The 11,265-nt window shown below is 55.3% G+C and overlaps 2 protein-coding genes across 2 annotated transcripts in view; both read right to left on the reverse strand.

The window, feature by feature from the left end:
* Window positions 1-264, reverse strand: part of LOC105542480 (polymerase delta-interacting protein 3) — a gene marked incomplete at its 3' end in the record, with an annotated part of 20,587 nt that extends 20,323 nt beyond the window's left edge. The window contains exon 1 of the mRNA XM_011984059.1: window positions 99-264. Coding sequence (XP_011839449.1) covers window positions 99-157 — 59 coding nt within the window. The remainder of the gene's footprint in view (window positions 1-98) is intronic.
* A 4,874-nt stretch (window positions 265-5,138) lies between these two features.
* Window positions 5,139-11,265, reverse strand: part of LOC105542440 (NADH-cytochrome b5 reductase 3) — a 33,438-nt gene continuing 27,311 nt past the window's right edge. The window contains 2 exon segments of the mRNA XM_011983991.1: window positions 5,139-6,273; window positions 9,369-9,468. Of these exon segments, the coding sequence (XP_011839381.1) occupies window positions 6,101-6,273; window positions 9,369-9,468 (273 nt within the window). The 3' untranslated portion in view covers window positions 5,139-6,100.

Here is an 11,265-nt window from a genome sequence, read left to right on the forward strand (position 1 = left end):
ACCCGGTCCTCCGCGTCGCGCCCGGGCCGCTCCCTCCCCCGCCTCGAGCTCCACCATGCCGCGGACCCGAAACCCCGAAGAAAAGAAAGGTCTCTCACCGTCCTTTCGCCACCGCCCCGCGCTTCCTGATGAGTTCATCCAGGGAGATGTCCGCCATCTTGCTCCGCCGAGCGAGCCGAAAGCTGCCGAGACACCCCCAGCCCGCGAGCCCGCCCCTTCGGCCGCTACAGAGCGACGAACTACTTCCGACGTCCGCCGACCAACTCTCGCGACAGCCAGCTAAACGCAAGCAAGAACCGGAAGGGGCGGGGACGCTCCCCGTGAGCCTTCGCGGAGCTGGCTGCTCATCTGCATACAGAAGGTCGGCACATTATGAATTATTTATTCTCCCCGACGAAAAAACATTAAATGAAAAGCAACAAAATAATTTCATTAACAAGTAAGACAAACTTCAATGGAAGTGGATCATTACCTCAACAGTCAACTATGATACTCATCATACGCCAAATGAGAATATGATTCATTACCTAGGAAATAAGAGTTAGCGTTTCTTTATGCCTTAAACTTATGAGTAAGGAAAATAACGATTCGGGGTGACGCCCGAATCCTCACTGCTAATGTGAGACGAATTTTTGAGCGGGTAAAGGTCGCCCCTAAGGTGACCCGCCTACTTTGCGGGATGCCTGGGAGTTGCGATCTGCCCGATCCCTTTACATCTGAAAAGTAGACTGGGCGCGGGGTGGCGCAGTTTCTGTTTCTTTCCGGCGCACGGTGGGTGCGTTCTCATTCCTGTTTTCTCCTCCTGCCCACGCCGCCAGTTCTTAGGGAGTCTAGTCACCGGCTGGGGACGCTCTGCACTTCATCGCTGTCCCAAACTGCGCATTGAGTCAGTCCAAGGTTGCCCACAATATTGACGTTGTGACCCACGAAACTGGCAATTTCCATACATGCGGACTTAACCCAGTTCTCCCAAACTTCCCTGTATAACCGCTTCTCTGTGCTTCAGGAAGATACGTCAGGCCCCGGCCTCACACAGCAGCTCAGTTAATGACAGCGTGTCTTCACTTTGCGACCTTATAATGTAGTGCTCTTGGGGGTGAGAGCCGGACGACTGCCTGGCTCGCGTCCCGGTGACGGCGTGACCGTCACGAGCAAAGCACTTCATCTTTCTGCCTCTGTCTTCCTAATATGTATTATGGAGCAAATAATTTATAGGGCGTTGGGAGAGTTAAAGAGACTAATTCATTTAAGGGTTAAATACAGGGAATGACTTTTGCATTGATACAACCCCAGCCTCCAGCATGCGCCAGGCATGAGGTAGGTGTTCGGCACATATTTGTCCAATCACTCTAAAAATACACTCCATGCCCTTAGAACAGATGGGGTTAAGTCCTCTTGGCCATCAGGCATCAGGAGCTCCGTACAGAAACTGGGTAAGAGGCCAGTGACGGTGGCTCACGCCTGTAATCCCAGCACTTTGGGAGGCCGAAGCGGGTGGATCACCTGAGGTCAGGAGGTTGAGACCAGCCTGGCCAACACGGAGAAACTCCGTCTCTACTGAAATTTAAAAAAAAAATAAAAAAAAATTTAAAAAAAAAGCCAGGTGTGGTGGCACGGCCTGAAATCCCATCTACTCAGGAGACTAAGGCAGAAGAATCACTGGAACTCGGGAGGCGGAGGTTGCAGTGAGCCGACATCGCGCCATTGCACTCCAGCCTGGGCAACACAGCAAGACTCCATTTCAAAAAAAAAAAAAGAAAGAAAGAAAGAGGGTAAAAGCGATCGTACAATCCTTCTGCCTCAGCCTCCCGAGTAGTTGGGACTACAGGCTCACCCCACCACTCCGGGCTCCTTCCCAGGCCTCTTTTCCTCACCCATAAAACGGGACCATTAAGCCTTTCCTCCCTTCCAGGCGTGCCAGGAGGAACGCGCGACGGGAGGACAGGCTGGCCAGTGGGGTCAGCTGGGCAGTGTAGAGTAGATGCGGAGGACGATTTTATTTTTGTTTTTATTTTTGAGATGGAGTCCTGCTCTGTCGCCCAGGCTAGAGTGCAGTGGCATGATCTCAGCTCACTGCAGCCTCCGCCTCCCGGGTTCAAGCGATTCTCCTATCTCAGCCTCCCGAGGAGCTGGGATTACAGGCGCGTGCCACCACGCCTGGCTAATTTTTGTATTTTTAGTGCAGACGGGGGTTTCACCATGTTGACCAGGCTGGTCTCAAACTCCTGACCTCAGGCGATCTGCCCGCCTCGGCCTCCCAAAGTGCTAAGATAACAGGCGTGAGCCACCGCGCCCGGCCGACTTTTTTTTTTTTTTTTTAAGTCAGCACAACTGATCATAAACATGTAATCTAAGTCTGGGATGGCCCCTCCCCCCGGGCATTTCAGAGCTTTGTTTGGACGTTTGATCCCAAAGACAGGGATGGCGGGCACGTGGGGGTGGGGACTGGTGGGGCTCTGGCCCTCCCAACGTCCCGGTGCATCCCCAGAGTGAAGCCCCTTGCGGATCTCCCAGCCAGGGCCCCACTCCCTGTCTTTTGTGGACTCGCAGGACTTTTTGCTCAGTGAGAACAAACAGAGTTTCTAGCAGAGCAGCTGCGCAGCAGCGGAAGGAATTCGGGTCCCGCCCGGGAAGCCGCGCCCCAGTCGGTAGAGCCTGGCAGCGTCTGCGGCCGCGACTCCGGGGATTCTGCTCCTGCCCCATGTATCCCCGGGACCGGCTCAGCGTTTGCGTGCAGAAATAGTCTGTTTCACCAGAGTCTTTTTTTTTTTTTTTTGAGACAGTGTCTCACTCTGTTGCCCAGGCTGGAGTGCAGTGGCTTGATCTTGGCTCACTGCAAGCTTAGTCTCCCACGTTCAAGCGATCCTCCTGCCTCAGCACCCCCAGTAGCCGGGATTAGAGGCACACGTCACCAAGCCCTGCTAAGTTTTGTATGTTTAGTAGAGACGGGGTTTCACCATGCTGGTCTCGAACTCCTGACCTCAGGTGATCCACCCGCTTCGGCCTCCCAAAGTGCTGGGATTACAGGTGTGAGCCACCGCACCCAGTCTCCTTTCTTGCTCTTTTATAACTCATTTGGAGCTGTGTTGATTTTTAAATTCTTCGCATAGGTAGGTGACACTGCCTGTGAATTCTGGAGTGTAAAGGACCCGTTACAACTATTATCTTAAAGGTGTTGTCCAGGTGCAGTGGCTCATGCCTGTGATCCCAGCACTTTGGGAGGCCGAGGCAGGTGGGTCACCTGAGGTCAGGAGTTTCAGACCAGCCTGACCAACATGGTGAAACCCCGTGTCTACCAAAACTACAAAAAATTAGCCGGTGTGGTGGTGCACACCTGTAATCCCAGGTATTCCGGAGACTGAGGCAAGAGAATCACTTGAACCCGGGAGGCAGAGGTTGCAGGGAGCTGAGATTGTGTCACTGCACTCCAGCCTGGGAGACAGAGCGAGACTTCGTCTCAAAAATAATAAATAAAGGTGTTGAGTCTGAATGGAGAATAGCCGCCATAAAGCCCTCTCCCGTTTTCTGAATGGGGAAATAGACCTGCAGGGGGTAGGAATCAGGTCCAATTCATCCCCTTTTCCCAGGTCCCGGAGGTAGCCTCTTGTGGGCGCAGGCAGGCCTGTGTTCAAATCCCGTGCCTTTCAGCCTCAGACAAGGACAGAAATGAGGATGAGACCTAATGTGTGTCCACTGCTAGCACAGTCCCTGGCCACAGTGTGGAAAAGGCCATTTTGGGTCTGAGATTCCTTTTCCTGCCCCTGTAGGTAGTGAGGTGGCCAGAGACAGAATGGAAAATGAGAGGTGAGAGGAGACAAGGCTTTCCTAGTCCCTGGGGTTGGTCTTGGGCCCTCCTTCCTGTGAACCTGTCCCGTCCCCTCTTCTCCCCCACTCCCCTCCAGTCACACTGACCTCGCTGTGCTCCTGGGGCCACCCAGCAAGTCTCCATAGCACCAGCCTAGCCCCGCCTCCCTCTCCAGCCTCGTCATCACTGCCTCCTCCAGCCACCCACCTTCTTTGATCTATTTCTGAAAGTTTATTCCACGAGCTGGTTCCAATGGCAGGGCCTTTGCACCTGCTGTTTCCACCACTTGAACACCCACCCACCCCGGCAGGGCCAGCTCTCTCTTCCCATCCCAGCCCAAATCCATCTCCTTGGGGCCTTCCTGCTACCTCATTTTAAGAACAGCCCCACACCCACTTTGCCTCATCACCTCTGTAATTTACCACTGTGCAGATGGCATCCTCTGACTTCCCTGAGCCTCGAGACTCATCTGATCTTGACGGGAGGCAGCAGCCTACTGGTGGATTGGGGTGACTAGGGTTGCTTGGTTCCAGCTGGTTTGGTTCTGGGGATTGGGAATTTTTCTTCCTGTGTATATTTCTCTGCACTTTCCAAATTTTCTATCACAAAGATACATCAAAAATAAATGCCTGGCCAGGCGCGGTGGCTCATGCCTGTAATCCCAGCACTTTGGGAGGCCGAAGCAGGCGGATCACGAGGTCAAGAGATCGAGACCATCCTGGCTAACACGGTGAAACCCGTCTCTACTAAAAATACAAAAAATTAGCCGGGCGTGGTGGCAGGCACCTATGGTCCCAGCTACTCGGGAGGCTGAGGCAGGAGAATGGCTTGAACCCAGGAGACGGAGCTTGCAGTGAGCTGAGATCGCGCCACCGCACTCCAGCCTGGGCGACAGAGCGAAGAGACTCCATCTCAAAAAAAAAAAAAATTAAATAAATGCCAGAGCTGGGCGCAGTGGCTCATGCCTGTAATCCCAGCACTTTGGGATGCTGAGGTGAGTGGATCACTTGAGGTCAGGAGTTCGAGCCCAGCCTGGCTAACATGGCAAAACCCTGTCTCTACTAAAAATACAAAAACTAGCTGGGTGTGGTGGCGGGCACCTTTAGTCCCAGATACCTGGGAGGCTGAGGCAGGAGAATCGCTTAAATTCGAGAGGCGGAGGTTGCTGTGAGCTGAGATCATGCCACTGCACTCCAGCCTGGGTGACAGAAGGAGACACCGTCTCAAAAAAAAAAAAAAAGAGAAAGAAAAACAAAATGCTAGGTCTTCCCCAGCCCTTTCCTAACCCCCCGACCCCTTGTGATGCAGGTCACAGACCCTCGAGGAGCTAGAGAAGGGTTAATATTAGCAAAGTTTTACTTTTTTTTTTTCTGCTCATAAATGACTCTGAAAAAGCCGATACGCCAGAGGCTAATGCAACTGTAGTCTAAAGGCAACGTCGAGGTCACCGATACGTCCCTCAGACGAGAGGCACTGCTCAGAATCCCCCTGTGCTGGGGGTGAGGGCAGGAGGGGACGGTTTAGGACAGAGGAATAAATACATGTGGTTGTGGGACTTCTGCCATCAGGAATGGTGGCCCCAGCCCAGGACCCCAAAACCCTGAGATGGTGCAGCGGACTGCCGACCCCACAGCTCGGGGTTCCCCGAGGCTGCCTCAGTGTTTGGATGGATTGGAAGGAAATGCTGAGGTGCTGGGAGGGCCCCGTGGCCAGCTCCCTCTTCCCACTCTAGCCAGAGGAGAGCCAAACTCCCGGCTGACCAGGGCCCTGGGGCGGGGAGCAGTGCCCCAAGAGGGCTTTCTGGTGTCAATGTCTCACACAGTGTCAGGTGGTGAGGCCTGGGCCTGGCCCTGAGGCGGGAGTGGGGGTGCCAGGCGAGGCTGGGGTGGGCCCTGGCTCCCGCAGCTCTGGGCTGCCCATCTGTGTCTGCTGACATCCTGACTGTGGTCCACGGCCGGGAAGGGTGGGCAGATGGCTGCTGGCAGCCCTCAGCCTTGTAGTGTGTGTGTGGGGTGGACGAGGGGTCATGAGGACAGGGATGGGACTGGGCGTCTCTGGTAAGGACCAGTAAGTGCCAGGCAGGGCCTACCCTGAAGGCTCAGCAGTGACCCACCTGGGACACAGCCCTGCTCCCGAAGGGGCCCCAGGGGGCCTGCTCGGCTGGGTGATTCACCAGGGCACGGGCAGGCCAGGCTGAACCCGGGGCCCCAGTGTGCAATGTGGGGAGGTGACTGGGTGAGTGTGGACAGGGCATGGGGTGTGCGGGGTGGGTGGCCGTGTGGCCATGCCCAGCCCTCAGAAGGCGAAGCAGCGCTCCTTGGGGTGGCCCACGCGGTCCAGGTTGGGCAGGCAGGCGTACTGGATCATGGGTGGGGGGCCACACATCAGCACCAGCGGCTCCTCCTCTGGGGGCGGAAGGTGGTCCCGGATCATCTCCTCATTCACGAAGCCCTGGCTGTAGTCCCAGGCTGTGGGGTGAGAGACCAGGTAAGCTGATGTGTGGCTGTGAGGTCACCAACCTACTGACCGACCAACCCTAGGCAGTGAATTCCTTAAATGCTGAAGAATGGAGAGGCTGATCCCAGCAAACTGTCACCAGGACCCCCTGCCCCCAACCCTGACTCAAGCCTGTGGCCTCAGGCCTTGTAGCCTGAAACCAGAACGCAAGCCCAACATGCTTCCCCTCACTGCACTTTATAGTTTGCAAAGCCTTTTGCTTCCATTTGGCCTCCCATGTGGCCCTTGGAACAACCCAGTGGGTGGACAGGGCGGGGAATATGAATCCCATTTTACAGATGTGGCAACTGAGGCCCAGAGGACCCAGAGTTGAGTTGCTCAAGGTCACACAATACATGACCGAGATGTACCTTCCAGGATCCAGAGGTCCCCAGGCTGGTGCTCTGCCCCAGGCTGGCCAGGGTGACAGTCTCTAACTGCCCCCACCTCCATGAACCCACTGTGACTCCCCCACAAGAATGTTGGCCCATGCGGAGCCGAGTCTCAGCTGTGTGTCCTGCCCCCTCGAGCCCTGAGCACCCACGATGATATGGCTGGTCTCTATCCTTAGCAACCAGAAACAGCCAACCCGCAGCCCTCAACACCAACAGAAAAGCTGCTGAAGCCTCAGGCCAGGAGGGCTGGCACTGGCTGACACAGACACCTTGCCTAGATGGCCAAAGTTTACAGCATACAGTCCACACTGTGGAGGTCCTGACGGGGAGGGGCCAAAGCAGTCCCAGCTTGCCCTGGAACCAGGAAGAGTCTACCGTGCTGAGCAAGGGGGTCCTCTTTATCTCACGGACACCATGAGCTAAGTAACTGGTCACATTTCCCTCTTCACTTTGGCTGCTGGGAAGCCTGGAGTGATACGCATGGCCCATTCACGGCAAGTGTGCATTATAGTCCGTTTTTGTACAAACCCCATTCCTGAGTCCATTCATTTTATGGCCCTGCACTTGTTTTCCATTTGTGCCACTCTGACTCACTGGATGAGTCTTTGTAAGCTTCCTAAATCCCTCTGGAACAAGGCAAGGCACAGAAAATATTTTTATAGCCGGGCAATGGATCTGAAATGGATCTGAAAGTACTTTGTAAAAACTGCACGGGAATAAACTGTATTTGCTAGTGTACAAAATGTGCAGGTATGTAAGACACCTTTCAATTTCACAGGGATTTCTTTTTAGTGTGTGTATGTGGTTTTTTTTTTTTTTTTTTTTTTTAAGACGGGAATTGGCCACGTTGCCCCAGCTGGCATGCAGTAGCTATTCACAGGTGCGATCATAATGCCCTCCAGCCTGGAGCTCCTGGGCTCACGTGATCCTCCTACCTCAGCTTTGAGTAGCTGGGACTACAGGTGCGTGCCACCGTGCACGGCTTAGCGTATTTTTCTCTGTACCTGTCCTGAAAGTGGCTCTGGGGGGGAAACAGTCACTGCCCCTGCCTGGAGGCCTTGCCGCTCTCCTCATCCTTCGCCTAGCTACGGTACAGCCCTTTACCACTTTCTCTCTCAATCTCTGGGATTTCAGCTTACATCTAATGCTACAGCAGCACCTCAACTAGGCTTGAATTGGGGATCACAGTGGCGATAAATGTACATGAAAAATGCTGGGCGATCACCCAACTAGTCCTCTCATCGGCAGGTAACTGTCCCTAGGCGATGGTGCAGGCGCTGCCGCCTGTTGCCACCAGGGGTCAGCATTGGCCCCTCCCTGGGGGACCAGGCCTTGCTCTGGCCACAGGGCAGGGGCTCCAGCATGCACCAGGGACCCGGATCGCTCATCTGGAATCCCGATAGGGCTAAACCCTGCCTCGCAGCGAGCTGGCCCCGCCCATGCTATTAGAAACTGCAGTCAGAAGGAAGCGAAGCCACCTATCACTTCCTCCCTTTGGACTGACACATGGGTACAGGATAAATGCTCCTTTTTTTTTTTTTTTTTTTGAGACTGGCTGACACAGACATGGTGCCAGTCCCGGAGCCCACATGCTCCTTGCTGGGAGGAGCAGCAGAGGGTGGTGTGGACGGAGCTCCCTCATCAGCAGAGGGTGTGCGCCCCGCACGGTGGATGAGTCCTGGGGAAACTGGGGCTGTAGGAGGTGCCAGAGGCAAAGCAGGGGCAGATGGCAGGACGAGACCCCAGACTGGCGCTCACACGGGTGTTCAAAAATGCTGCTTCCAACACTTAGAAATTTCCCAGAAAATGCAGGTCCCCAGCTTCTCTTGAAAAGCAGAGGCCCTGGCCACACAGGGCTGTACTCCACAGCAGGACTGCCCACGGCGGGTGGCACTGTCCTCCGGACCAGGCAGACGCACTCCAATTTACCGCAGTCCCTACCGTCTCTCAGCCCTGCAGCTAAACATCACCAGAATGATCCTAAGCTAAGTAACTGGCCTGGGGAAGCCTGAGCTGTGCTTTTCTTACAGCAAAGAAACTGACATTTTACTTACTCCTACATCTCTATCTGAAGTCGAAAAGGGAAGGGCGCTTTAACTCCCAGAGGCAACCTCACTGCAAGTGGTGGGTGTGGCGGTCCTCACCGCTGCCTCCAGCACGGTCTTGGCTCTCTCACAACTCCCTTGGCAAGCAGCTTAGCCACTGGACAGGTGCAACAAGGGTAACCCCAATGTCGGCCTAGCCCACTCCCCAGGGTTGATGATGGGAGAGAAGATGGCCTTTGTGTACTCGGCAGCTTCTGAGAGTGTGCACGCTGGGATGTAGAAGAGGCAGCCGCCACCGCTGCCCCAAGACTTGCCCTGAAGTGAGCCCCGCCCAGGGAGGGGACGCTGGCCTTCTCTGCCCAGCCGGGCAGTGCAGTGCGCCCAGGAAAGGACTCCACCTCTGGAAGCAAGGACCTGGGTTCCAGGCCAGGCTGTGGTGGTTTCCAGCCATGTGCTTGAGTGAGCCCTCGTTCCTCATCTGTGAGATGGGGCCACACCACCTCCCTCCCACAGGGCCATAGTGACTGCCAGACATCGTGCAAAGGCTCAACGCCACGAAGGGCTGGGCAAAGGTGAACTGCGGGCTGGCACCTCCCACCCACCCAGCACGGGGCCTCCCTCGCTCACCTTCAGGGGCTCTGTCCAGCGTGTACCAGAGCTTGAAGCGTGCAGAATGTTCATTCCTGAGTTCCTCCAGCTCAGGTCGCAGCAGGATGTCCTTCTCGGTCTGCAAGGGACAGGGCCAGGCGGTCAGGAGGGATGGGTGGCAGAGACTGCCCCTGGAGACACTCAACAGAGACGCACCTGGTCATCGCACCCGCCCATGGGCCACAGGCTTGCGGAGCTTCCAGGAGGGGACTCGGCCAGAGATCACCCCACCACCCCCTCTCCTTGTCTAGCCTACAGAGCCCCTCAAAGCTGCTGCCGAAGGGGTGAAGGCGTTCGCTAGAAACTCAGTGTGTCAACTGCTTCTGCTGTTGTGGGGAAATGGGCTCAATGTCCTGAGAGGGGGGAGAATGGAAAAAACTAAAGGTGGCCGAGCTGCATGACATGTAACAGGGAAGAGACGGGAAATGCGCCCGACCCTCCAGGCGGGCAGCCTGGCAGCGGGTATAACACATACGATAAGCAATGGTCCTGTGAAAAGGCGCAGGGTTTGCCACCCTGAGCCTTCCAGCAAGTCTTTTTGAGTTCTGGGATCTCATTCAGGTTGTACCTGCAGAAACCAGGAAGTACAGACACCACTCCCCACTCCACCTGCCCCCTCGGGCCTTGCCCACACCCATCCCCCTGGCTGGCCTGAAGCTCCCCTACCCCTACCTGGCAGTCACAGAGCCCTACAGAACTCAGTCCAGCATCATCCCTTCCAGAAAAGCTTCCTGGACCCTCCAGGAGCTATCAAGGATCTCCTCCTGAATCCCCCACCTACCTCGCCACACGCACCCCTGCCCACCCCACCACCCCTCTCCCCCCGCCATCCCCGTTCCACTTCTGATCACAGCACAGGCTGCTGCCCAGTGTTTGCAGGTCACACAGGACAGAGGGGGCTCCTCAGGCCAATGTGCAGTGTCCCTGACCCCATGGGACTCAAAGAAATTGGGGGCCAAAGACCGCTGCCACCCAGAAAGGTCTGCCAACTAACAAATCGCTATTGAGTTCCCAGGCTGGGCAAGGGCGGGGTGGACTCTCCCCAGGAGGCAGCCACAGATGTGATTTCTCTGTTCCCGGGGTGGGGAACAGCACCCAGCCTCCGTGTAGCCCGAGGCGCCTGAATATGGGAATTGCCAGGGTGGGGGACTGCAGGTCCAGCTCCTCGGTGCTCCCCTCCAGGAGATGAGCTGCATGAGGGGCATGAGCCTTGACACATCCTAGGGAAGACGGGGTGTTAAACAGTTTTTCCAGTTTCTGAGGGTAGGAGGCTGAGGGCCCTTTCTGCTCTAACGGAGTGAGGACAGGGACAGAGACAGGCTTTGGGCTAGATGAGCTCAAGGAAAAAAATGCAGAAAATATGGAAGAAAAAGTACCTGAAACCCTTCAGAAATAATGACTGTTAGGATTTGTGTGTGCATCTTTTGACTTTGTTTTCTATTACCTATGTGTAACTTTCTTTTTAGGCCAGGCACGGTGGTTCATGCCTGTAATCCCAGTACTCTGGGAGGCTGAGGCTGAGGAGTACCCCAGTACTCACTTGAGGTCAGGAGTTCAACACCAGCCTGGCAACATGGTCAAACTCCATCTCTACTAAAAATACAAAGAATTAGCCGGTGTAGTGGCATGCACCTATAATCCCAGCTACTCAGGAAGCTGAGGCAGGAGAATTGCTTGAACCTGGGAGGTGGAGGTTACAGTGGGCCGAGATCATGTCATTGCACTCCAGCCTGGGCAACAAGACTGAAATTCCGTCTCAATTTTTTTAAAAAAGTTGTGTCGGCCGGGCGCGGTGGCTCAAGCCTGTAATCCCAGCACTTTGGGAGGCCGAGACAGGCGGATCACGAGGTCAGGAGATCGAGATCATCCTGGCTAA

This window comes from Mandrillus leucophaeus, unplaced genomic scaffold, assembly GCF_000951045.1.
Source record: "Mandrillus leucophaeus isolate KB7577 unplaced genomic scaffold, Mleu.le_1.0 Scaffold26, whole genome shotgun sequence".
NCBI lineage: Eukaryota > Metazoa > Chordata > Mammalia > Primates > Cercopithecidae > Mandrillus > Mandrillus leucophaeus.